We start from the raw sequence: 23,904 nt of genomic DNA, 5'->3' as shown, positions 1-23,904 counted from the left end.
ATTAGTACACAACAGGAACTTAAATACAAGAAACAAGGCAACAGGAAACAAGACACGACTGGGCACGATCAGGAAATCACACGTGGGTAATTAGGGGGCGTGGCACACACGAGGAGCGGACGGAGCGGGCGTCACAGAACCCCCCCGCAAAGGCGCGCTACACCGGGCGCGCCCGGGAGGAGGCGAAGGACGGGACGAGACCGGGAAACCAGAACCTGAAAGACAAGGGCAAAAAAAAATCAACGGGGAACAGGGAACAAGACAGACAGGCAAAACTGACAAAGAGGCAGGAGCCAGGACAGGACACTACACAAGACAGGAAAAGCCGACAGACAGACCAGGAAGGGAGGAACCGAGGGAACAGGTGGAACAATAGGAGCGGGAGTGACGGGAGGGAACGACGGGAAACCAGGAACAGAGCGGGGCAGAACAAAGGCAGGAGGAGGAACAAGGACAGGCGGGACAGAGAGAGGAAAGAAGGGAGAGAAGGAGGAGGAAGGAAGGGGAGCCCGAGGGAGCCCCTGCGGGCGACGGGAGGCAGCCGGAGGGGCCGCAGGCGGCCGGGAGGCCGGAGCCGGAGGGGACCTCGGAGGGGCCGAGGAGGCAGGGCGAGGGACCCGCGGAGGGGCCAGGGAGGAAGCAGGAGGGAGCACCGGGGAAGGGGACGAGGGAGCAGGAGGGGCCCACGGCGAAGGCCCAGAGGAGGGGGGAGCCGCAGCAGGCGGCGACGTCCGGTGGAGGGCCGGAGGTAGGGGCCCCGCAGGCAACCGAGGAGCCGCCGTCGGGGAGCCCGCAGGCGACCGACCAGGCACCGGAGGGGGGAGCGAGGCAGGGTGACGAGGCATCGGAGGGGGACCCGTAGGCGACAGCCGACCCGGAGGGCCAGGACCTGCAGGCGCCAGCCGAGCCAGAGCGCAGGCGAGGGAGGGCGAGCCAAGGGGCAGGGCGGGAGGGACCCCAGTCCGACGTCTGTGTCCCCTCCCTCTGCGGGACACAGACATACCGACCCCCGGTCGGGGTCGATGTCGCCGGGGTGAGGGTGAAGGAGTCACAGGAGCGGGGCCAGGGACAGGAGTGGGGCCAGGGACAGGAACCGGGTCAGCAGGCGGAGGGGGCGCCTCGGGAGCTGCTGCAGCGCGGTCAGGGGGCGCCTCGGGAGCTGCTGCAGCGCGGTCAGGGGGCGCCTGCCCGGGAGCTGCAGCAGGCGGCTGCAGTGGGGGCACCTGCCCGGGAGCTGCAGCAGGCGGCTGCAGTGGGGGCACCTGCCCGGGAGCTGCAGCAGGCGGCTGCAGTGGGGGCACCTGCCCGGGAGCTGCAGCAGGCGGCTGCAGAGGGGGCGCCTCTGCAGGAACAGGAGCGCGGTCAGGAACAGGAGCTGGCTGCAGTGAGGGCGCCTGCCTGGGAGCTGCAGCAGGCGGCTGCAGAGGGGGCGCCTGCCCGGGAGCTGCAGCAGGCGGCTGCAGAGGGGGCGCCTCTGCAGGACCAGGAGCGCGGTCAGGAACAGGAGCTGGCTGCAGTGGGGGCGCCTGCCCGGGAGCTGCAGCAGGTGGCTGCAGTGGGGGCGCCTGCCCGGGAGCTGCAGCAGGCGGCTGCAGTGGGGGCGCCTGCCCGGGAGCTGCAGCAGGCGGCTGCAGTGGGGGCGCCTGCCCGGGAGCTGCAGCAGGCGGCTGCAGAGGGGGCGCCTCTGCAGGAACAGGAGCACGGTCAGGAACAGGAGCACGGTCAGGAACAGGAGCTGGCTGCAGTGGGGGCGCCTGCCCGGGAGCTGCAGCAGGTAGCTGCAGTGGGGGCGCCTCTGCAGGAACAGGAGCACGGTCAGGAACAGGAGCTGGCTGCAGTGGGGGCGCCTGCCCGGGAGCTGCAGCAGGTGGCTGCAGTGGGGGCGCCTGCCCGGGAGCTGCAGCAGGCGGCTGCAGAGGGGGCGCCTCTGCAGGAACAGGAGCACGGTCAGGAACAGGAGCTGGCTGCAGTGGGGGCGCCTGCCCGGGAGCTGCAGCAGGTAGCTGCAGTGGGGGCGCCTGCCCGGGAGCTGCAGCAGGCGGCTGCAGAGGGGGCGCCTCTGCAGGAACAGGAGCACGGTCAGGAACAGGAGCTGGCTGCAGTGGGGGCGCCTGCCCGGGAGCTGCAGCAGGCGGCTGCAGTGGGGGCGCCTGCCCGGGAGCTGCAGCAGGCGGCTGCAGTGGGGGCGCCTGCCCGGGAGCTGCAGCAGGCGGCTGCAGTGGGGGCGCCTGCCCTGGAGCTGCAGCAGGCGGCTGCAGTGGGGGCGCCTGCCCGGGAGCTGCAGCAGGTGGCTGCAGTGGGGGCGCCTGCCCTGGAGCTACAGCAGGTGGCTGCAGTGGGGGCGCCTGCCCTGGAGCTGCAGCAGGTGGCTGCAGTGGGGGCGCCTGCCCTGGAGCTGCAGCAGGCGAAGGGGGCTGTGCAGGCAGCGAAGGCGGCTGCGCAGGCAGCGAAGGCGGCTGCGCAGGCGGCTGCACGGGAGCGGGGTCCGCCGGTAATGGCGGCTGCACGGGAGCGGGGTCCGCCGGCAATGGCGGCTGCTGCTCGGGCTGAGCAGGGGCTGCAGGCACAGGAGGCGGCTGCTCGGGCTGAGCAGGGGCTGCAGGCACAGGAGGCGGCTGCTCGGGCTGAGCAGGGGCTGCAGGCACAGGAGGCGGCTGCTCGGGCTGAGCAGGGGCTGCAGGCACAGGAGGCGGCTGCTCGGGCTGAGCAGGGGCTGCAGGCACAGGAGGCGGCTGCTCGGGCTGAGCAGGGGCTGCAGGCACAGGAGGCGGCTGCTCGGGCTGAGCAGGGGCTGCAGGCGGCGGGACCGGCAGGTCCCGTGCGGGCAAGACGGACGTGGTCCCTTTAAGTGCCCGGGGCACACGCGGGATAGCGTCCCGCACCGCGCGGGCCCCCTTGTTGGCCAGCCGCTCCGGCCGGAAGTAGTACCGCTCGAGGGGCGGTAGCAGCTCAGCGGCGGCTGGGTGCTCTCCCCGGACTGGGGAAGCTGCCAGCGCAGGCAGCTTAGCTGCGGTGATGACGTCGAGGTCAGCCGGGGAGTCCTCCAATTCCCCGGTTAGGAGAGAAGCGGGGATGAGTGCGCACGCTCCCAAAACGATTGCAGGGGCGATCGCGTGCTTCTTCTTCTTCTTCTTCCTCTTTGTCACGGTGTCCGCGGGAGGCTGCTCCACGTCCGACAGGACGGATGGCTGGGGAACAACCTCCGGGACGCACCGTGCGTCCAGCCCCAACCTCCGCGCTGTTAGGCGCTGAACCAGCTGGTTGAGGTGGGAGCGCACCTCTCCTAGACGATGCCCGCCCTCCGATGGGGACATCGCCAGCAGGAGATCGCAGCTGTCGGTGGCCAATTGCAGCGCGACGGGGTCCTCCTGGACGTCGGGCTGGTTCAGCCAGTAGTGTACCTCTTGCAGCAGACCGAGACGTTGGCTCTCGGTCTGCTGCTGTGCCTTGTTGAGTTGGTCTGTCATTCTGTCACGCTAGATCGCGGGCAGAGCGGCGATCGTGCGGGCGAGCAGGCAGAAACGGGCAAACACGCCGTAATCAGGGCAAACAAGGGGTTTATTCCGAAAGACGGGGCAGGGAACAGAAGACGCCAACTAACATCAATGACAGACACTGGATTAGTACACAACAGGAACTTAAATACAAGAAACAAGGCAACAGGAAACAAGACACGACTGGGCACGATCAGGAAATCACACGTGGGTAATTAGGGGGCGTGGCACACACGAGGAGCGGACGGAGCGGGCGTCACACAGGCTGCAGCCAGAACAATTTTCTACATTTAAACATCGACGTCCTCTTCTCTCTAAAAATTCACCAGACCGCTTCTACCACCAGCAAAGAAGTTTCCATCCCTAATTCCTCTGTGATTCCCACTAACCTAAACATTAAGCTGGCATTGAAGGGTGTGAATTACCCCGGCCAATCTGTTCTTTTAAATACAGCTTTTAGCAAGTTTTGAAAGAAGAAGAGCAGAACTTGCTATGCCAATAATATCGAGTCTTCTGTGGCGAAGTGGTTTTTGCATAGAAAACAAAGCGGTCAGTTGAAGAGGAATAATATCAGTACTTTGTTTAAAACTCTGTGTAAAAAGCTGTCTCTTTATCATTAACAATAAGTTGTAAAACGTGAATGGGGAGTGACAGTCTTCAAGTTTGTGAGAAGATCGCGCCCTGGTGGAATAAAGGCACGAACAGCTTACAGCACCTAGAATTACCAGGAAGTATTTAGAGTAAAACGGTTTCTAAAAGCTGGCTTTATGAAAGAGATAAAAAATATATATATATAAAATAGTAAAATGGAAGGGGAGTGCTAGATTTAAATTAATCGTGAAGTGGAGCGCCCCCTGTATAAAGTAAAATTGAGAAAAGCTTATAGCACCTGGTATTCCCAGGTGGTTGCCCATCCAAGTACTAACCAGACCCTACCCTGCTTAGCTTCCAAGATCAGACGAGATCGGGCGTGTTCAGGGTGGTACGGCCGTGAGCGAGAGATGCGACCAAAAACAGCCCTTTTGCATTACACGCGTCTATACATGCCAGTTAGTCCCATTGGATCCTACTCCTGTTTTTTTTTTTTTTTTTATCTGACTCACACTGCAGCACCACCATCCAATCGGCAGCGCCGGACCCACACCAAACATTCACCAAACTACTCAGCCGGCAGCCTACCACAATTATTCCATTCTTTCCGCATCCGCACACTTCCTTCTCTTTAACTCCTTTTCACTACCGCACAGGTTAATCGCCGCACGTCCACCGCCAGCAAACATTACTCCTTTGCCTACTGCATGCAGGCTTCTCTTAACGACCCTCTGTTATCAACTCCGCTAACAGCCACAAAATCTCCGCCGCACGAAGCCCACTGGTAGCTGCTGAATCACATGCTTCCCCAAAACGTTGCGCTGTCAGAACACTGGGAGCTACACACACCAACAAGTCCATACTGCAGGCTGCAGCCAGAACAATTTTCTACATTTAAACATCGACGTCCTCTTCTCTCTAAAAATTCACCAGACCGCTTCTACCACCAGCAAAGAAGTTTCCATCCCTAATTCCTCTGTGATTCCCACTAACCTAAACATTAAGCTGGCATTAAAGGGTGTGAATTACCCCGGCCAATCTGTTCTTTTAAATACAGCTTTTAGCAAGTTTTGAAAGGAGGAGAAGAGCAGAACTTGCTATGCCAATAATATCGAGTCTTCTGTGGCGAAGTGGTTTTTGCATAGAAAACAAAGCGGTCAGTTGAAGAGGAATAATATCAGTACTTTGTTTAAAACTGTGTGTAAAAAGCTGTCTCTTTATCATTAACAATAAGTTGTAAAACGTGAATGGGGAGTGACAGTCTTCAAGTTTGTGAGAAGATCGCGCCCTGGTGGAATAAAGGCACGAACAGCTTACAGCACCTAGAATTACCAGGAAGTATTTAGAGTAAAACGGTTTCTAAAAGCTGGCTTTATGAAAGAGAGAAAAAATATATATATATATAAAATAGTAAAATGGAAGGGGAGTGCTAGATTTAAATTATTCGTGAAGTGGAGCGCCCCCTGTATAAAGTAAAAGTGAGAAAAGCTTACAGCACCTGGTATTCCCAGGTGGTCTCCCATCCAAGTACTAACCAGACCCTACCTTGCTTAGCTTCCAAGATCAGACGAGATCGGGCGTGTTCAGGGTGGTATGGCCATAAGTGAGAGATGTGACCAAAAACAGCCCTTTTGCATTACACGCGTCTATACATGCCAGTTAGTCCCATTGGATCCTACTCCTGGTTTTTTTTTTTTTTTTATCTGACTCACACTGCAGCAGCACCATCCAATCGGCAGCGCCGGACCCACACCAAACATTCACCAAACTACTCAGCCGGCAACCTACCACAATTATTCCATTCTTTCCGCATCCGCACACTTCCTTCTCTTTAAGTCCTTTTCACTACCTCACAGGTTAATCGCCGCACGTCCCCCGGCGGCAAACATTACTCATTTGCCTACCGCATGCAGGCTTCTCTTAACGACCCTCTGCTATCAACTCCGCTAACAGCCACAAAATCTCCGCCGCACGAAGCCCACTGGTAGCTGCTGAATCACATGCTTCCCCAAAACGTCGCGCTGTCAGAACACTGGGAGCTACACACACCAACAAGTCCATACTGCAGGCTGCAGCCAGAACAATTTTCTACATTCAAACATCGACGGCCTCTTCTCTCTAAAAATTCACCAGACCGCTTCTACCACCAGCAAAGAAGTTTCCATCCCTAATTCCTCTGTGATTCCCACTAACCTTGTTGGGGAAAGCGCCCGGCGTTTCCACCCCAACTCCACATTTACGAGACACACACTTTATAGTTTTTACTTGCAAGGGTACCCACACTCTCTGCAATGCAAACTACAGCAGAATGTGTTACAAAGGGTGGTTCCCCTTGACTCCTTTATTTATAGTCAGTGGGAGGCGCAAGAGTCATGCAGAATAGGGAGGTGAGAGAAAGTTCTGGTTTTGCTAAGGTGGGAATGCTATTATTAATATACTCTAAAGTATGAGGCTAGGGGAAAACAAAATAATGTATATACATATTTACATTCATTGCTGATCATACAGGAGTGATAACAAAATGATTAATAACAGTTTCTTCAACCTAACAGTCCCTCCTGTTTATCATGACAGTATGATCAGAAACATCAATATTGTACAAGTTGCAAAAGCATTTCCAGTACAACCGTCATTTAGATCACATCATCATCATCCTAACTGTGGAGTACAGAAAACCATCAGGAGTCGTTCCTCCTGTTTATCATAGAAAAACATCTAATTCCATTACTTCAGGTCCGAGCCCTGCACGGGTGCTTTCAGCTCAGCCGTCATTATGAATTACATGTCTTCTTCATCGCTATCGCTGGAAACAGGCTCTGTCTCCATATTCTGAGTAAGGGAGAGAAGCATTGTACTGTGTGTCCGAAAAGCAGCATTAAGAGCTTGATTAATAAACATTTTCAAACATGGTATAACAGTTATAAAACAACAGAAAAACAAAATAAAAAACAAAACAAAAGGTAGGCACATTTTCATCAGTATGGACCACCAAATTCCTGTAACAAACCAGTCCAGCCAGGAGGACTGCGGTTGACTGTCCATGGTCATCACTTTTTGTAAGTCACATTTTTTGCTGTTACAGTGTCATGTACATATCGATACCAGTAGTTCTTCATGAACGGGTGTGAGTGGTCAGCAGGCAACGGGCGCAGATGGAAGTCGTCATGGGTCCATCGCCGTAGGTGCTGCAATGGAGCTAGTGGGAGCAAGGACAACCATACAAGTCCAACAACAAGAATGACCCCTAGAGTCACCTTACCACATCCCCACCCCGTCAGAGCCATCCTAATAGAGTGCAGCTCAGTTGTTTTCTTCACCGGGTTGAGACAGCAGCACCCTATTGGTTACTGTGCCTTTGTAGCGGACTTCCACTGCTACTCTGTCGCTGAGGCCTCTGATAAGGGCTTGATGGGTTTACAGTGACTTTTGTGTATCCAGGAAGGTCGTTCTGCTATTTTCACAGCTGTTGGTGTTGTGAGGAGGACTTGATAAGGTCCGTCCCACCGGGGTGTGCTCCACTCCTTCCGCAACAGGACCTTGACCAGGATCCAATCTCCTGGCTGCAAGTTATCCTGTTGGTTAGAAACAGAATTTACTGGCAGACTACTGGGGCTATGTTTTTGTTGTGATGATAGCAACTTTCGCATCCAATTAGCCAATGTATTTTCTCTGTCCGCTTTCCCTATATCACTCATTTTGGTTGCTAGGGGAAACGGCCTTCCGTACACTATCTCAAAAGGTGTTAATCCTGCAGGAATGGGAGTTATTCTCATCCACAATTTTACTAGAGACAAACATTCTGGCCACGGCCTTTTTGTCTCTTCCATTGTTTTTCTGAGCCTTGTTTTAATAGTGCCGTTAGTTCTCTCCACTAAGCCTGCACTCTGAGGGTGATAAGCACAATGATTCTTAAGCGTAAAACCTAATGCTTGTGAACAAAGGGACATGGTCTGATTTACAAAATGAGTCCCATTGTCTGATCTTATAATATGAGGTATGCCATAAGTAGGGAAATAATGGCCTACCAAACATTTTGCAACAGTCATTGCATCACAGTGCTTTACAGGGTATATTTCTACCCACTTAGAAAAGGTGTCTATAATGACTAGACAGTACTTCTTCCCTTGTGACCAAGATAATTCAATAAAATCCATATGTACAACTTGAAACGGGTACTCAGCTACAGGGAACTGGCCACGTTTTGGTCTCATGTTACCCTGTGCATTATGTTTACAGCAAATTAAGCATGTTCTACAAAATTGCTTTGCATAATCAGAAAAATTTATAGCGTAAAAGTATTGCTGGATAATATGTACCATCCCTCCTGTTGAGACATGAGTATTTCCATGGCTCACTAAGGCAGCTGTTTTGTATAAGTTTTTTGGTAGGATAGGCTTGTCATTCATATAGTAAACTTTCCCTTGCTGTATTGCTCCTCTCTTGATCCAACTCTGTATTTCTGTTTTAGGAGCATGAATCTGTGCATCACACAGCACATCACTATCTATGAAAAGAATGTCTGCCACTGATAAGGTGGGCTGTTTCAGTGCCGCTTCTTTGGCAGTTTTATCTGCAAAGTTGTTTCCTTTAGCTATTGTGGAAGCATCGGTTTGGTGTGCTTTACATTTGCACAGTGCAAGGCGAGTCGGTAATAGTACAACATCTAATAATCTAAGTAGTAAGTTTGTGTGAGTTAGAGACGTTCCCTGCGATGTTTTAAAACCTCTATTTTTCCACACTCTTGCATGGTGATGAACAGCTCCAAACACATATTGACTATCAGTGTATATAGTAAGTGACTTATTTTTGAATAGCTCGCATGCCCTAATTACAGCATAGAGTTCAGCCGCTTGTGCTGAACAAGCAGGTGGGAGTGCATTGGCCTCTAAGACTTCAGTAGATGTACTACAGCATACCCGACCTTATTTTTTTCCATATCATTTTTTGATGCTGATCCATCTACATAAACAACCATTGAATCTGATATTGGGGTCTGTAAAATATCTGCTCTGGGTTTTGTTTGCTCTTCCACAACTGCTTTGCACGAATGTGGTTCTCCATCTTCCGTTGTCGGAAGAAGGGTGCTAGGGTTAAGAGGACCACATCGCTGTATAGTAATGTTTGACTGTGAAAGCAGGAGTGAGACTAAGGTCAGATGTCTAGCATGTGTGAGGAACGGAAGCGGTGTCTGCAGTAAAACTAATGAAACTGAATGTGGCACCTTCAAGGTGAGTGGGTGACACAACACTAATTCTGCTGATAATTTTACTGCTTCTGCAGCAGCTGCACATGCTTGCAAACATTGTGGAAAACCAGCTGCTACTGCATCTAATCGTTTAGAATAGAATGCTAGTGGTCTTTCCTTTGTCCCGAACGGCTGTGTTAATACCGCTTTCATATAACCTTGATTAGCATCAACACATAAGGTAAATGGTTGTTGATAATCTGGTAAGGCAAGTATCACATTTGTTTGTAGCATCATTTTTAAGTTTGTGAATGCCAATTCTCCTTCTTTTGTCCACTGAATTTTATCTTTTAAGGCCATGTCTTTCCCATAAATTAAGGTTTGCAGAGGTTGAACGAGTGCGGCATAATCAGGTAGCCATTCTCTGCAATAATTACAAAGTCCTAAGAAGGACATCATTTGCTGTTTAGTCTTTGGCTTTGGTGCCTCTTGTATTGCCTGTTTTCTAGTTTCTAACAACGATCGACCTTGTTGGGAGAGTTTATGTCCAAGATATATAACTTCCTCCCTGCAATATTGTAATTTTTGTTTTGATGCTTTATGTCCTGTATCATATAAATGCTGTAACACCAACAGTGTGGCTTCCTTACAATGCTGTTTTGTATCTGAAGCAATTAATATATCATCTACATACAGTAGCACTTGACTATGGGATGGTATTTTACAGGTACTCATAGAGTATCTAAGGGCCATGGTATATACATGTGGACTTTCTGAAAACCCTTGAGGGAGTCTAGTATATGTGTATTTTTTTCCCTTATAGGTGAAACCAAATAAATGTTGAGAATCAGGGTGCAATGGTACTGAGAAAAATGCATTACTGAGATCAACTACTGAGAAGTAACTTTTATCAGGGGTTAATGAGTTGAGCAATAAGTGTGGGTTGGGCACGTCTGGTGCTCCGGTTCCTTGCACAACATAGGCTTCCTCATTTATGATTGCTTTCATGCCAGAGTTTGTGGCAACTACACTAATGCCCATCTGTACCATAAGGTCATGGCCTAACAGATTGACAGGGCAAGAAGGGCTTATTAACACTTGTGCTTGACATTCAATCCCAGTTTCCTTATCTTTTACTGCAACTGGGTTTGTTAGCTGATGACTGTCTGTTTGGCCTCCTGCTGTTTTTATATTTATGACAGATGAGGAGTATGTGACTTCAGGAGGACTGGAGGTTAGGACAGTCCTACAGGCTCCAGTATCACACAGGCATTCGTATACTTTGCCATTTATGATTAATTTCCGACTTGGCAAAGTTCCCCACTGCCTTTCTGCTAATAGCTGACATACTGCTTGCAAATCTATTTCCTCATTGAGGAGGTCTTGTAAGGTAACCTCCGTTTCTTCCCTTAAAATGACCTCTGTTTCACCTCGGATAGTGTCGGCAACAGGGGTCTCCGAGGAGGGTCATTGGTCATTTTCGGTGGAGTTTGGATTAAATGGTCGCTTCCCTGACCTGCAGTCCCTGCTTAAGTGTCCAGGTTTCCCGCATGTCCAACACTCTGTTTCCTGAGAAAACCCTCCTGTTTGTTTATTTCTAAATCTTCCTCGGCCTCTAAATCTTCCTCTTCCTCTACCTCTGAATCCCCCGCGTCCCCGAGGGTTCGTTTGCACTAGCGCTACCACGTCAGAGGCGCTGAATATTGTATCTGTCTTTTGCTGTTTCTGCGCTTTCTGTGCGTGTTGGGCATATTCTAAGGCTTGTTGGACTGAGCCAGTATTCTGATGTACCCAATGTTTGTCGAGATATTTTCGCAATTCAGACTTTAGGCCTGCGAAAAAAAAAGCTCGTTTTAATTGTTGCTGATACACTCCTCCGTCTTCCTCGTCGTGAGGAATTCCTGAATTTCCCCTGAACACCACTCGCATCCTATCCATAAAATCCTCAGGTTCCTCTCCATCTTTTTGTTTGCACTGCGCTATTCGCCCATAATCTGCACGTCTCACGAAGACTGTGTCTATCCTCTCTCGCAGGTGTTGTAATGCTTGTATGAGTTCCTGCGAGTTATGTGCTAAGGGCTGATTATTGGCACCATGTCCAGTGAAGTCGCCTGCCACACGTCCCCATTTATGGGTAAACAACTGTCTTAGGCATCGGTACATTTCCCTGCCGTTCAAATGAAAACTACTTTGTAATTCTAGGATGGCAGTCCAAAACTCGGGTACCCCTTCTTCAACCGGGGGTATTCCTTTTAAAGCCGCTGTTCTATCCTCAGCGGTCCAGGGTCTATATACTAACATAGTTTCGGGTCCTGCATTATTTGGCCCTCGATTTGGGTTTGCCACTTCTACGAGGGGACACTGCCATTCTACCTCCTCTTGTTCCGTGTTATTTTTTGGATGCCGTTGTACTTTAGCTGTGGCCAAATCTTTTACAGGATATAGAGAGGGATCAGACCCTCGAGTTAACATGCGAGATGGTTCCACCCCCCCCCTTGCTTCTTGTCTATCTGTGGCTGGAACCAGCGCCGGTGCAGGCACCGGAATTTGTGGGGGCGGTGGAGGAGCTGGAGGGGCAGAAGGTCTTGCTGCCGTTTCTTCGTCTAGTGTGATTAAAGCCACCTGCAGTTTTTTCTCCTTATTTCCCTTTTTCTGTTGTCTCTTATTATCTCTTAGTTTACTCTGTTCTAACCATGCATCAGAGAAAACGTATTCCTTTTTTCTATCTTGGCCTTTTTTCTTATTGGTAGTCTGTAACATCTCCAGTTTTAAGTTTCCCTGTAACTTTAATATGTCTGGAGTATGGAGTTTTCCTTCAAACCCATGTTTTTTCCTCCATCTCTGACTACTTATTTGTCCTGATCCTGGTTTATATCCTTCCATAAACTTCTCATCTCCCTCTAGTTTGATTTGTTTACTCTGATTTTTCCCATTGTTACCTTTTATTGAATACACTACAAAACATAAAAAATCCTAAAAGCAAGTCCCTGGCATGAGACCTCAGGAGGACACCAACACGGCCTTCTACTGCTCCCTATTAGAGCAGCGGTGTTAGTTTTCAGGGATGAAACCCGTCCTTTATCCTTCAGTCACCAGTATGTTGTTGCTTTTAGGGTGGATCGTGTAGGTTAGTCTAAAACCTATAAAAACACATCCACATAGAACACTGTATATATTTCCAACAACGCCTACTTTCTCTCCCGGTTAATTTCGGCTAACCTCAACCACATGCATGTCTTGGCCACCTACTTATTTAGGTGCCGTATGTCTCACTTGGCCACCTATTCACTTAGGTGCCGTGTTTCTCACCTATGTAGTGTGCTCTCTGTTCCATCACCGAGGTCCTTCAGACATCACCAGACGTCGAGCGCAGTTCTAACCACCGGCCTGATGACGAATTCACATCACAGGTCTTTCTTGCACCCGACTTCGAGTGGCTGTCGACAGACTTCGGTGTCGCTTCTCTCGGCGTACTGGAGACGTCTTCGGGGTTCCTCGGATCCGGCTCGAAGGACCAAATTCTATGTTGGGGAAAGCGCCCGGCGTTTCCACCCCAACTCCACATTTACGAGACACACACTTTATAGTTTTTACTTGCAAGGGTACCCACACTCTCTGCAATGCAAACTACAGCAGAATGTGTTACAAAGGGTGGTTCCCCTTGACTCCTTTATTTATAGTCAGTGGGAGGCGCAAGAGTCATGCAGAATAGGGAGGTGAGAGAAAGTTCTGGTTTTGCTAAGGTGGGAATGCTATTATTAATATAATCTAAAGTATGAGGCTAGGGGAAAACAAAATAATGTATATACATATTTACATTCATTGCTGATCATACAGGAGTGATAACAAAATGATTAATAACAGTTTCTTCAACCTAACAAACCTAAACATTATGCTGGCATTGAAGTGTGTGAATTACCCCGGCCAACCTGCTCTTTTAAATACAGCTTTTAGCAAGTTTTGAAAGGAGGAGAAGAGCAGATAATATGCCAATAATATCGAATATTCTGTGGCGAAGTGGTTTTTGCATAGAAAACAAAGCGGTGAGTTGAAGAGGAATTATATCAGTACTTTGTTTAAAACTGTGTGTAAAAAGCTGTCTCTTTATCATTAACAATAAGTTGTAAAACGTGAATGGGGAGTGACAGTCTTCAAGTTTGTGAGAAGATCGCGCCCTGGTGGAATAAAGGCACGAACAGCTTACAGCAGCTATAATTACCAGGCAGTATTTAGAGTAAAACGGTGTGTAAAAGCTGCCTTTATGAATGAGAGAAAAAAGAAATATATAAAATAGTAAAATGGAAGGGGAGTGATAGATTTAAATTAATCGTGAAGTGGAGCGCCCCCTGTATAAAGTAAAAGTGAGAAAAGCTTACAGCACCTGGTATTCCCAAGTGGTCTCCCATCCAAGTACTAACCAGACCCTAGCCTGTTTAGCTTCCGAGATCAGACGAGATCGGGCGCGTTCAGGGTGGTATGGCCGCAAGCGAGAGACGCTACCAAAAATAGCCCTTTTGCATTACACGCGTCTATACATTCCAGTTAGTCCCATTGGATCCTACTCCAGTTTTTTTTTTTTTTTTTATCTGACTCACACTGCAGCCCCACCATCCAATCGGCAGTGCCGGAACCACACCAAACATTCACCAAACTACTCAGCCGGCAGCCTACCACAATTATTCCATTCTTTCCGCATCCGCACACTTCCTTCTCTTTAACTCCTTTTCACTACCGCACAGGTTAATCGCCGCACGTCCCCCGCCGGCAAACATTACTCCTTTGCCTACCGCATGCACGCTTCCCTTAATGACCTTCTGTTATCAACTCCGCTAACAGCCACAAAATCTCCGCCGCACGAAGCCCACTGGTAGCTGCTGAATCACATGCTTCCCCAAAACGTCGCGCTGTCAGAAAACTGGGAGCTACACACACCAACAAGTCCATACTGCAGGCTGCAGCCAGAACAATTTTCTACATTCAAACATTGACGGCCTCTTCTCTCTAAAAATTCACCAGACCGCTTCTACCACCAGCAAAGAAGTTTCCATCCCTAATTCCTCTGTGATTCCCACTAACCTAAACATTAAGCTGGCATTGAAGGGTGTGAATTACCCCGGCCAACCTGCTCTTTTAAATACAGCTTTTAGAGAGTTTTGAAAGGAGGAGAAGAGCAGACCTTGCTATGCCAATAATATCGAGTCTTCTGTGGTCAAGTGGTTTTTGCATAGAAAACAAACCGGTGAGTTGAAGAGGAATTATATCAGTACTTTGTTTAAAACTGTGTGTAAAAAGCTGTCTCTTTATTATTAACAATAAGTTGTAAAACGTGAATGGGGAGTGACAGTCTTCAAGTTTGTGAGAAGATCGCGCCCTGGTGGAATAAAGGCACGAACAGCTTACAGCATCTAGAATTACCAGGCAGTATTTAGAGTAAAACGGTGTGTAAAAGCTGCCTTTATGAATGAAAGAAAAAATATGTATATATAAAATAGTAAAACGGAAGGGGAGTGATAGATTTAAATTAATCGTGAAGTGGAGTGCCCCCTGTATAAAGTAAAAGTGAGAAAAGCTTACAGCACCTGGTATTCCCAGGAGGTCTCCCATCCAAGTACTAACTAGACCCTATCCTGCTTGGCTTCTGAGATCGGACGAGATCGGGCGTGTTCAGGCTGGCATGGCCGTAAGCGAGAGACGCGACCAAAAACAGCCCTTTTGCATTACACACCTCTATACATGCCAGTTGGTCCCATTGGATCCTACTAATGTTTTTTTTTTTTTTTATCTGACTCACACTGCAGCCCCACCATCCAATCGGCAACGCCGGACCCACACCAAACATTCACCAAACTACTCAGCCGGCAGCCTACCACAATTATTCCATTCTTTCCGCATCCGCACACTTCCTTCTCTTTAACTCCTTTTCACTACCGCACAGGTTAATCGCCGCACGTCCCCCGCCAGCAAACATTACTCCTTTGCCTACTGCATGCAGGCTTCTCTTAACGACCCTCTGTTATCAACTCCGCTAACAGCCACAAAATCTCCGCCGCACGAAGCCCACTGGTAGCTGCTGAATCACATGCTTCCCCAAAACGTTGCGCTGTCAGAACACTGGGAGCTACACACACCAACAAGTCCATACTGCAGGCTGCAGCCAGAACAAATTTCTACATTCAAACATCGACGGCCTCTTCTCTCTAAAAATTCACCAGACCGCTTCTACCACCAGCAAAGAAGTTTCCATCCCTAATTCCTCTGTGATTCCCACTAACCTAAACATTAAGCTGGCATTGAAGGGTGTGAATTACCCCGGCCAATCTGTTCTTTTAAATACAGCTTTTAGCAAGTTTTGAAAGGAGAAGAGCAGAACTTGCTATGCCAATAATATCGAGTCTTCTGTGGCGAAGTGGTTTCATGCATAGAAAACAAAGCGGTCAGTTGAAGAGGAATAATATCAGTACTTTGTTTAAAACTGTGTGTAAAAAGCTGTCTCTTTATCATTAACAATAAGTTGTAAAACGTGAATGGGGAGTGACAGTCTTCAAGTTTGTGAGAAGATCGCGCCCTGGTGGAATAAAGGCACGAACAGCTTACAGCACCTAGAATTATCAGGAAGTATTTAGAGTAAAACAGTTTCTAAAAACTGGCTTTATGAAAGAGAGAAAAAATATATATATATAAAATAGTAAAATGGAAGGGGAGTGCTAGATTTAAATTAATCGTGAAGTGGAGCGCCCCCTGTATAAAGTAAAAGTGAGAAAAGCTTACAGCACCTGGTATTCCCAGGTGGTCACCCATCCAAGTACTAACCAGACCCAACCCTGCTTAGCTTCCAAGATCAGACGAGATCGGGCGTGTTCTGGGTGGTATGGCCGTAAGCGAGCGACGCGACCAAAAACAGCCCTTTTGCATTACACGCGTCTATACATGCCAGTTAGTCCCATTGGATCCTACTCCTGGTTTTTTTTTTTTTTTTATCTGACTCACACTGCAGCACCACCATCCAATCGGCAGCGCCGGACCCACACCAAACATTCACCAAACTACTCAGCCGGCAGCCTACCACAATTATTCCATTCTTTCCGCATCCGCACACTTCCTTCTCTTTAACTCCTTTTCAGTACCGCACAGGTTAATCGCCGCACGTCCCCCGCCAGCAAACATTACTCCTTTGCCTACTGCATGCAGGCTTCTCTTAACGACCCTCTGTTATCAACTCCGCTAACAGCCACAAAATCTCCGCCGCACGAAGCCCACTGGTAGCTGCTGAATCACATGCTTCCCCAAAACGTTGCGCTGTCAGAACACTGGGAGCTACACGCACCAACAAGTCCATACTGCAGGCTGCAGCCAGAACAATTTTCTACATCCAAACATCGACGGCCTCTTCTCTCTAAAAATTCACCAGACCGCTTCTACCAACCAGCAAAGAAGTTTCCATCCCTAATTCCTCTGTGATTCCCACTAACCTAAACATTAAGCTGGCATTGAAGGGTGTGAATTACCCCGGCCAATCTGTTCTTTTAAATACAGCTTTTAGCAAGTTTTGAAAGAAGAAGAGCAGAACTTGCTATGCCAATAATATCGAGTCTTCTGTGGCGAAGTGGTTTTTGCATAGAAAACAAAGCGGTCAGTTGAAGAGGAATAATATCAGTACTTTGTTTAAAACTGTGTGTAAAAAGCTGTCTCTTTATCATTAACAATAAGTTGTAAAACGTGAATGGGGAGTGACAGTCTTCAAGTTTGTGAGAAGATCGCGCCCTGGTGGAATAAAGGCACGAACAGCTTACAGCACCTAGAATTACCAGGAAGTATTTAGAGTAAAACGGTTTCTAAAAGCTGGCTTTATGAAAGAGATAAAAAATATATATATATAAAATAGTAAAATGGAAGGGGAGTGCTAGATTTAAATTAATCGTGAAGTGGAGCGCCCCCTGTATAAAGTAAAAGTGAGAAAAGCTTACAGCACCTGGTATTCCCAGGTGGTTGCCCATCCAAGTACTAACCAGACCCTACCCTGCTTAGCTTCCAAGATCAGACGAGATCGGGCGTGTTCAGGGTGGTACGGCCGTAAGCGAGAGATGCGACCAAAAACAGCCCTTTTGCATTACACGCGTCTATACATGCCAGTTAGTCCCATTGGATCATACTCCTGTTTTTTTTTTTTTTTTATCTGACTCACACTGCAGCACCACCATCCAATCGGCAGCGCCGGACCCACACCAAACATTCACCAAACTACTCAGCCGGCAGCCTACCACAATTATTCCATTCTTTCCGCATCCGCACACTTCCTTCTCTTTAACTCCTTTTCACTACCGCACAGGTTAATCGCCGCACGTCCACCGCCAGCAAACATTACTCCTTTGCCTACTGCATGCAGGCTTCTCTTAACGACCCTCTGTTATCAACTCCGCTAACAGCCACAAAATCTCCGCCGCACGAAGCCCACTGGTAGCTGCTGAATCACATGCTTCCCCAAAACGTTGCGCTGTCAGAACACTGGGAGCTACACACACCAACAAGTCCATACTGCAGGCTGCAGCCAGAACAATTTTCTACATTTAAACATCGACGTCCTCTTCTCTCTAAAAATTCACCAGACCGCTTCTACCACCAGCAAAGAAGTTTCCATCCCTAATTCCTCTGTGATTCCCACTAACCTAAACATTAAGCTGGCATTAAAGGGTGTGAATTACCCCGGCCAATCTGTTCTTTTAAATACAGCTTTTAGCAAGTTTTGAAAGGAGGAGAAGAGCAGAACTTGCTATGCCAATAATATCGAGTCTTCTGTGGCGAAGTGGTTTTTGCATAGAAAACAAAGCGGTCAGTTGAAGAGGAATAATATCAGTACTTTGTTTAAAACTGTGTGTAAAAAGCTGTCTCTTTATCATTAACAATAAGTTGTAAAACGTGAATGGGGAGTGACAGTCTTCAAGTTTGTGAGAAGATCGCGCCCTGGTGGAATAAAGGCACGAACAACTTACAGCACCTAGAATTACCAGGAAGTATTTAGAGTAAAACGGTTTCTAAAAGCTGGCTTTATGAAAGAGAGAAAAAATATATATATATATAAAATAGTAAAATGGAAGGGGAGTGCTAGATTTAAATTATTCGTGAAGTGGAGCGCCCCCTGTATAAAGTAAAAGTGAGAAAAGCTTACAGCACCTGGTATTCCCAGGTGGTCTCCCATCCAAGTACTAACCAGACCCTACCTTGCTTAGCTTCCAAGATCAGACGAGATCGGGCGTGTTCAGGGTGGTATGGCCATAAGTGAGAGATGTGACCAAAAACAGCCCTTTTGCATTACACGCGTCTATACATGCCAGTTAGTCCCATTGGATCCTACTCCTGGTTTTTTTTTTTTTTTTATCTGACTCACACTGCAGCAGCACCATCCAATCGGCAGCGCCGGACCCACACCAAACATTCACCAAACTACTCAGCCGGCAACCTACCACAATTATTCCATTCTTTCCGCATCCGCACACTTCCTTCTCTTTAAGTCCTTTTCACTACCTCACAGGTTAATCGCCGCACGTCCACCGCCAGCAAACATTACTCCTTTACCTACTGCATGCAGGCTTCTCTTAACGACCCTCTGTTATCAACTCCGCTAACAGCCACAAAATCTCCGCCGCACGAAGCTCACTGGTAGCTGCTGAATCACATGCTTCCCCAAAACGTCGCGCTGTCAGAACACTGGGAGCTACACACACCAACAAGTCCATACTGCAGGCTGCAGCCAGAACAATTTTCTACATTCAAACATCGACGGCCTCTTCTCTCTAAAAATTCACCAGACCGCTTCTACCACCAGCAAAGAAGTTTCCATCCCTAATTCCTCTGTGATTCCCACTAACCTTGTTGGGGAAAGCGCCCGGCGTTTCCACCCCAACTCCACATTTACGAGACACACACTTTATAGTTTTTACTTGCAAGGGTACCCACACTCTCTGCAATGCAAACTACAGCAGAATGTGTTACAAAGGGTGGTTCCCCTTGACTCCTTTATTTATAGTCAGTGGGAGGCGCAAGAGTCATGCAGAATAGGGAGGTGAGAGAAAGTTCTGGTTTTGCTAAGGTGGGAATGCTATTATTAATATACTCTAAAGTATGAGGCTAGGGGAAAACAAAATAATGTATATACATATTTACATTCATTGCTGATCATACAGGAGTGATAACAAAATGATTAATAACAGTTTCTTCAACCTAACAGTCCCTCCTGTTTATCATGACAGTATGATCAGAAACATCAATATTGTACAAGTTGCAAAAGCATTTCCAGTACAACCGTCATTTAGATCACATCATCATCATCCTAACTGTGGAGTACAGAAAACCATCAGGAGTCGTTCCTCCTGTTTATCATAGAAAAACATCTAATTCCATTACTTCAGGTCCGAGCCCTGCACGGGTGCTTTCAGCTCAGCCGTCATTATGAATTACATGTCTTCTTCATCGCTATCGCTGGAAACAGGCTCTGTCTCCATATTCTGAGTAAGGGAGAGAAGCATTGTACTGTGTGTCCGAAAAGCAGCATTAAGAGCTTGATTAATAAACATTTTCAAACATGGTATAACAGTTATAAAACAACAGAAAAACAAAATAAAAAACAAAACAAAAGGTAGGCACATTTTCATCAGTATGGACCACCAAATTCCTGTAACAAACCAGTCCAGCCAGGAGGACTGCGGTTGACTGTCCATGGTCATCACTTTTTGTAAGTCACATTTTTTGCTGTTACAGTGTCATGTACATATCGATACCAGTAGTTCTTCATGAACGGGTGTGAGTGGTCAGCAGGCAACGGGCGCAGATGGAAGTCGTCATGGGTCCATCGCCGTAGGTGCTGCAATGGAGCTAGTGGGAGCAAGGACAACCATACAAGTCCAACAACAAGAATGACCCCTAGAGTCACCTTACCACATCCCCACCCCGTCAGAGCCATCCTAATAGAGTGCAGCTCAGTTGTTTTCTTCACCGGGTTGAGACAGCAGCACCCTATTGGTTACTGTGCCTTTGTAGCGGACTTCCACTGCTACTCTGTCGCTGAGGCCTCTGATAAGGGCTTGATGGGTTTACAGTGACTTTTGTGTATCCAGGAAGGTCGTTCTGCTATTTTCACAGCTGTTGGTGTTGTGAGGAGGACTTGATAAGGTCCGTCCCACCGGGGTGTGCTCCACTCCTTCCGCAACAGGACCTTGACCAGGATCCAATCTCCTGGCTGCAAGTTATCCTGTTGGTTAGAAACAGAATTTACTGGCAGACTACTGGGGCTATGTTTTTGTTGTGATGATAGCAACTTTCGCATCCAATTAGCCAATGTATTTTCTCTGTCCGCTTTCCCTATATCACTCATTTTGGTTGCTAGGGGAAACGGCCTTCCGTACACTATCTCAAAAGGTGTTAATCCTGCAGGAATGGGAGTTATTCTCATCCACAATTTTACTAGAGACAAACATTCTGGCCACGGCCTTTTTGTCTCTTCCATTGTTTTTCTGAGCCTTGTTTTAATAGTGCCGTTAGTTCTCTCCACTAAGCCTGCACTCTGAGGGTGATAAGCACAATGATTCTTAAGCGTAAAACCTAATGCTTGTGAACAAAGGGACATGGTCTGATTTACAAAATGAGTCCCATTGTCTGATCTTATAATATGAGGTATGCCATAAGTAGGGAAATAATGGCCTACCAAACATTTTGCAACAGTCATTGCATCACAGTGCTTTACAGGGTATATTTCTACCCACTTAGAAAAGGTGTCTATAATGACTAGACAGTACTTCTTCCCTTGTGACCAAGATAATTCAATAAAATCCATATGTACAACTTGAAACGGGTACTCAGCTACAGGGAACTGGCCACGTTTTGGTCTCATGTTACCCTGTGCATTATGTTTACAGCAAATTAAGCATGTTCTACAAAATTGCTTTGCATAATCAGAAAAATTTATAGCGTAAAAGTATTGCTGGATAATATGTACCATCCCTCCTGTTGAGACATGAGTATTTCCATGGCTCACTAAGGCAGCTGTTTTGTATAAGTTTTTTGGTAGGATAGGCTTGTCATTCATATAGTAAACTTTCCCTTGCTGTATTGCTCCTCTCTTGATCCAACTCTGTATTTCTGTTTTAGGAGCATGAATCTGTGCATCACACAGCACATCACTATCTATGAAAAGAATGTCTGCCACTGATAAGGTGGGCTGTTTCAGTGCCGCTTCTTTGGCAGTTTTATCTGCAAAGTTGTTTCCTTTAGCTATTGTGGAAGCATCGGTTTGGTGTGCTTTACATTTGCACAGTGCAAGGCGAGTCGGTAATAGTACAACATCTAATAATCTAAGTAGTAAGTTTGTGTGAGTTAGAGACGTTCCCTGCGATGTTTTAAAACCTCTATTTTTCCACACTCTTGCATGGTGATGAACAGCTCCAAACACATATTGACTATCAGTGTATATAGTAAGTGACTTATTTTTGAATAGCTCGCATGCCCTAATTACAGCATAGAGTTCAGCCGCTTGTGCTGAACAAGCAGGTGGGAGTGCATTGGCCTCTAACACTTCAGTAGATGTAACTACAGCATACCCGACCTTATTTTTTTCCATATCATTTTTTGATGCTGATCCATCTACATAAACAACCATTGAATCTGATATTGGGGTCTGTAAAATATCTGCTCTGGGTTTTGTTTGCTCTTCCACAACTGCTTTGCACGAATGTGGTTCTCCATCTTCCGTTGTCGGAAGAAGGGTGCTAGGGTTAAGAGGACCACATCGCTGTATAGTAATGTTTGACTGTGAAAGCAGGAGTGAGACTAAGGTCAGATGTCTAGCATGTGTGAGGAACGGAAGCGGTGTCTGCAGTAAAACTAATGAAACTGAATGTGGCACCTTCAAGGTGAGTGGGTGACACAACACTAATTCTGCTGATAATTTTACTGCTTCTGCAGCAGCTGCACATGCTTGCAAACATTGTGGAAAACCAGCTGCTACTGCATCTAATCGTTTAGAATAGAATGCTAGTGCTCTTTCCTTTGTCCCGAACGGCTGTGTTAATACCGCTTTCATATAACCTTGATTAGCATCAACACATAAGGTAAATGGTTGTTGATAATCTGGTAAGGCAAGTATCACATTTGTTTGTAGCATCATTTTTAAGTTTGTGAATGCCAATTCTCCTTCTTTTGTCCACTGAATTTTATCTTTTAAGGCCATGTCTTTCCCATAAATTAAGGTTTGCAGAGGTTGAACGAGTGCGGCATAATCAGGTAGCCATTCTCTGCAATAATTACAAAGTCCTAAGAAGGACATCATTTGCTGTTTAGTCTTTGGCTTTGGTGCCTCTTGTATTGCCTGTTTTCTAGTTTCTAACAACGATCGACCTTGTTGGGAGAGTTTATGTCCAAGATATATAACTTCCTCCCTGCAATATTGTAATTTTTGTTTTGATGCTTTATGTCCTGTATCATATAAATGCTGTAACACCAACAGTGTGGCTTCCTTACAATGCTGTTTTGTATCTGAAGCAATTAATATATCATCTACATACAGTAGCACTTGACTATGGGATGGTATTTTACAGGTACTCATAGAGTATCTAAGGGCCATGGTATATACATGTGGACTTTCTGAAAACCCTTGAGGGAGTCTAGTATATGTGTATTTTTTTCCCTTATAGGTGAAACCAAATAAATGTTGAGAATCAGGGTGCAATGGTACTGAGAAAAATGCATTACTGAGATCAACTACTGAGAAGTAACTTTTATCAGGGGTTAATGAGTTGAGCAATAAGTGTGGGTTGGGCACGTCTGGTGCTCCGGTTCCTTGCACAACATAGGCTTCCTCATTTATGATTGCTTTCATGCCAGAGTTTGTGGCAACTACACTAATGCCCATCTGTACCATAAGGTCATGGCCTAACAGATTGACAGGGCAAGAAGGGCTTATTAACACTTGTGCTTGACATTCAATCCCAGTTTCCTTATCTTTTACTGCAACTGGGTTTGTTAGCTGATGACTGTCTGTTTGGCCTCCTGCTGTTTTTATATTTATGACAGATGAGGAGTATGTGACTTCAGGAGGACTGGAGGTTTGGACAGTCCTACAGGCTCCAGTATCACACAGGCATTCGTATACTTTGCCATTTATGATTAATTTCCGACTTGGCAAAGTTCCCCACTGCCTTTCTGCTAATAGCTGACATACTGCTTGCAAATCTATTTCCTCATTGAGGAGGTCTTGTAAGGTAACCTCCGTTTCTTCCCTTAAAATGACCTCTGTTTCACCTCGGATAGTGTCGGCAACAGGGGTCTCCGAGGAGGGTCATTGGTCATTTTCGGTGGAGTTTGGATTAAATGGTCGCTTCCCTGACCTGCAGTCCCTGCTTAAGTGTCCAGGTTTCCCGCATGTCCAACACTCTGTTTCCTGAGAAAACCCTCCTGTTTGTTTATTTCTAAATCTTCCTCGGCCTCTAAATCTTCCTCTTCCTCTACCTCTGAATCCCCCGCGTCCCCGAGGGTTCGTTTGCACTAGCGCTACCACGTCAGAGGCGCTGAATATTGTATCTGTCTTTTGCTGTTTCTGCGCTTTCTGTGCGTGTTGGGCATATTCTAAGGCTTGTTGGACTGAGCCAG

At 47.4% G+C, this 23,904-nt stretch overlaps 1 protein-coding gene and 7 non-coding genes across 9 annotated transcripts; all 8 read right to left on the bottom strand.

Moving 5' to 3' along the window:
* Positions 1 to 4,371: 4,371 nt before the first annotated feature.
* On the bottom strand, positions 4,372 to 4,490 carry LOC125731168 (5S ribosomal RNA). Its single transcript, XR_007391451.1, has one exon. It is a non-coding gene; the product is annotated as a 5S ribosomal RNA (ribosomal RNA).
* A 1,081-nt stretch (positions 4,491 to 5,571) lies between these two features.
* LOC125736744 (5S ribosomal RNA) lies at positions 5,572 to 5,690 on the bottom strand. The gene has a single exon (XR_007396015.1). It is a non-coding gene; the product is annotated as a 5S ribosomal RNA (ribosomal RNA).
* A 646-nt stretch (positions 5,691 to 6,336) lies between these two features.
* On the bottom strand, positions 6,337 to 23,176 carry LOC125715132 (uncharacterized). 2 transcript variants are annotated; one of them, XR_007383938.1, is made up of 2 exons: positions 19,486 to 23,176; positions 6,337 to 13,144 (listed from the first exon to the last, which is right to left on the bottom strand). XR_007383938.1 is itself a non-coding variant. In XM_048986408.1 (2 exons), the coding sequence occupies exon 2, from the start codon at positions 12,151 to 12,153 to the stop codon at positions 10,738 to 10,740; it is 1,416 nt and encodes a 471-aa protein (XP_048842365.1). In that variant the 5' UTR covers positions 12,154 to 13,144; positions 19,486 to 19,520; the 3' UTR covers positions 6,337 to 10,737. The 2 variants fall into 2 exon arrangements, 1 of the variants encoding a protein (XP_048842365.1); XM_048986408.1 differs by having other exon boundaries at positions 19,486 to 19,520.
* LOC125735483 (5S ribosomal RNA) lies at positions 13,640 to 13,758 on the bottom strand. The gene has a single exon (XR_007394778.1). It is a non-coding gene; the product is annotated as a 5S ribosomal RNA (ribosomal RNA).
* On the bottom strand, positions 14,838 to 14,956 carry LOC125731195 (5S ribosomal RNA). Its single transcript, XR_007391477.1, has one exon. It is a non-coding gene; the product is annotated as a 5S ribosomal RNA (ribosomal RNA).
* Positions 16,032 to 16,150, bottom strand: LOC125734573 (5S ribosomal RNA). The gene has a single exon (XR_007393880.1). It is a non-coding gene; the product is annotated as a 5S ribosomal RNA (ribosomal RNA).
* On the bottom strand, positions 17,228 to 17,346 carry LOC125735859 (5S ribosomal RNA). The gene has a single exon (XR_007395144.1). It is a non-coding gene; the product is annotated as a 5S ribosomal RNA (ribosomal RNA).
* Positions 18,427 to 18,545, bottom strand: LOC125736743 (5S ribosomal RNA). Its single transcript, XR_007396014.1, has one exon. It is a non-coding gene; the product is annotated as a 5S ribosomal RNA (ribosomal RNA).
* Positions 23,177 to 23,904: the final 728 nt, after the last annotated feature.

This window comes from Brienomyrus brachyistius, chromosome 2 (assembly GCF_023856365.1).
Source record: "Brienomyrus brachyistius isolate T26 chromosome 2, BBRACH_0.4, whole genome shotgun sequence".
NCBI classification, from domain to species: domain Eukaryota; kingdom Metazoa; phylum Chordata; class Actinopteri; order Osteoglossiformes; family Mormyridae; genus Brienomyrus; species Brienomyrus brachyistius.
This window is presented reverse-complemented; position numbering and strand designations above follow the sequence as displayed.

Excerpts from the sequence above, each read along its gene's own strand:
- LOC125715132 (XM_048986408.1), bottom strand. The coding sequence starts at position 12,153 with ATGGAAGGATATAAACCAGGATCAGGACAAATAAGTAGTCAGAGATGG.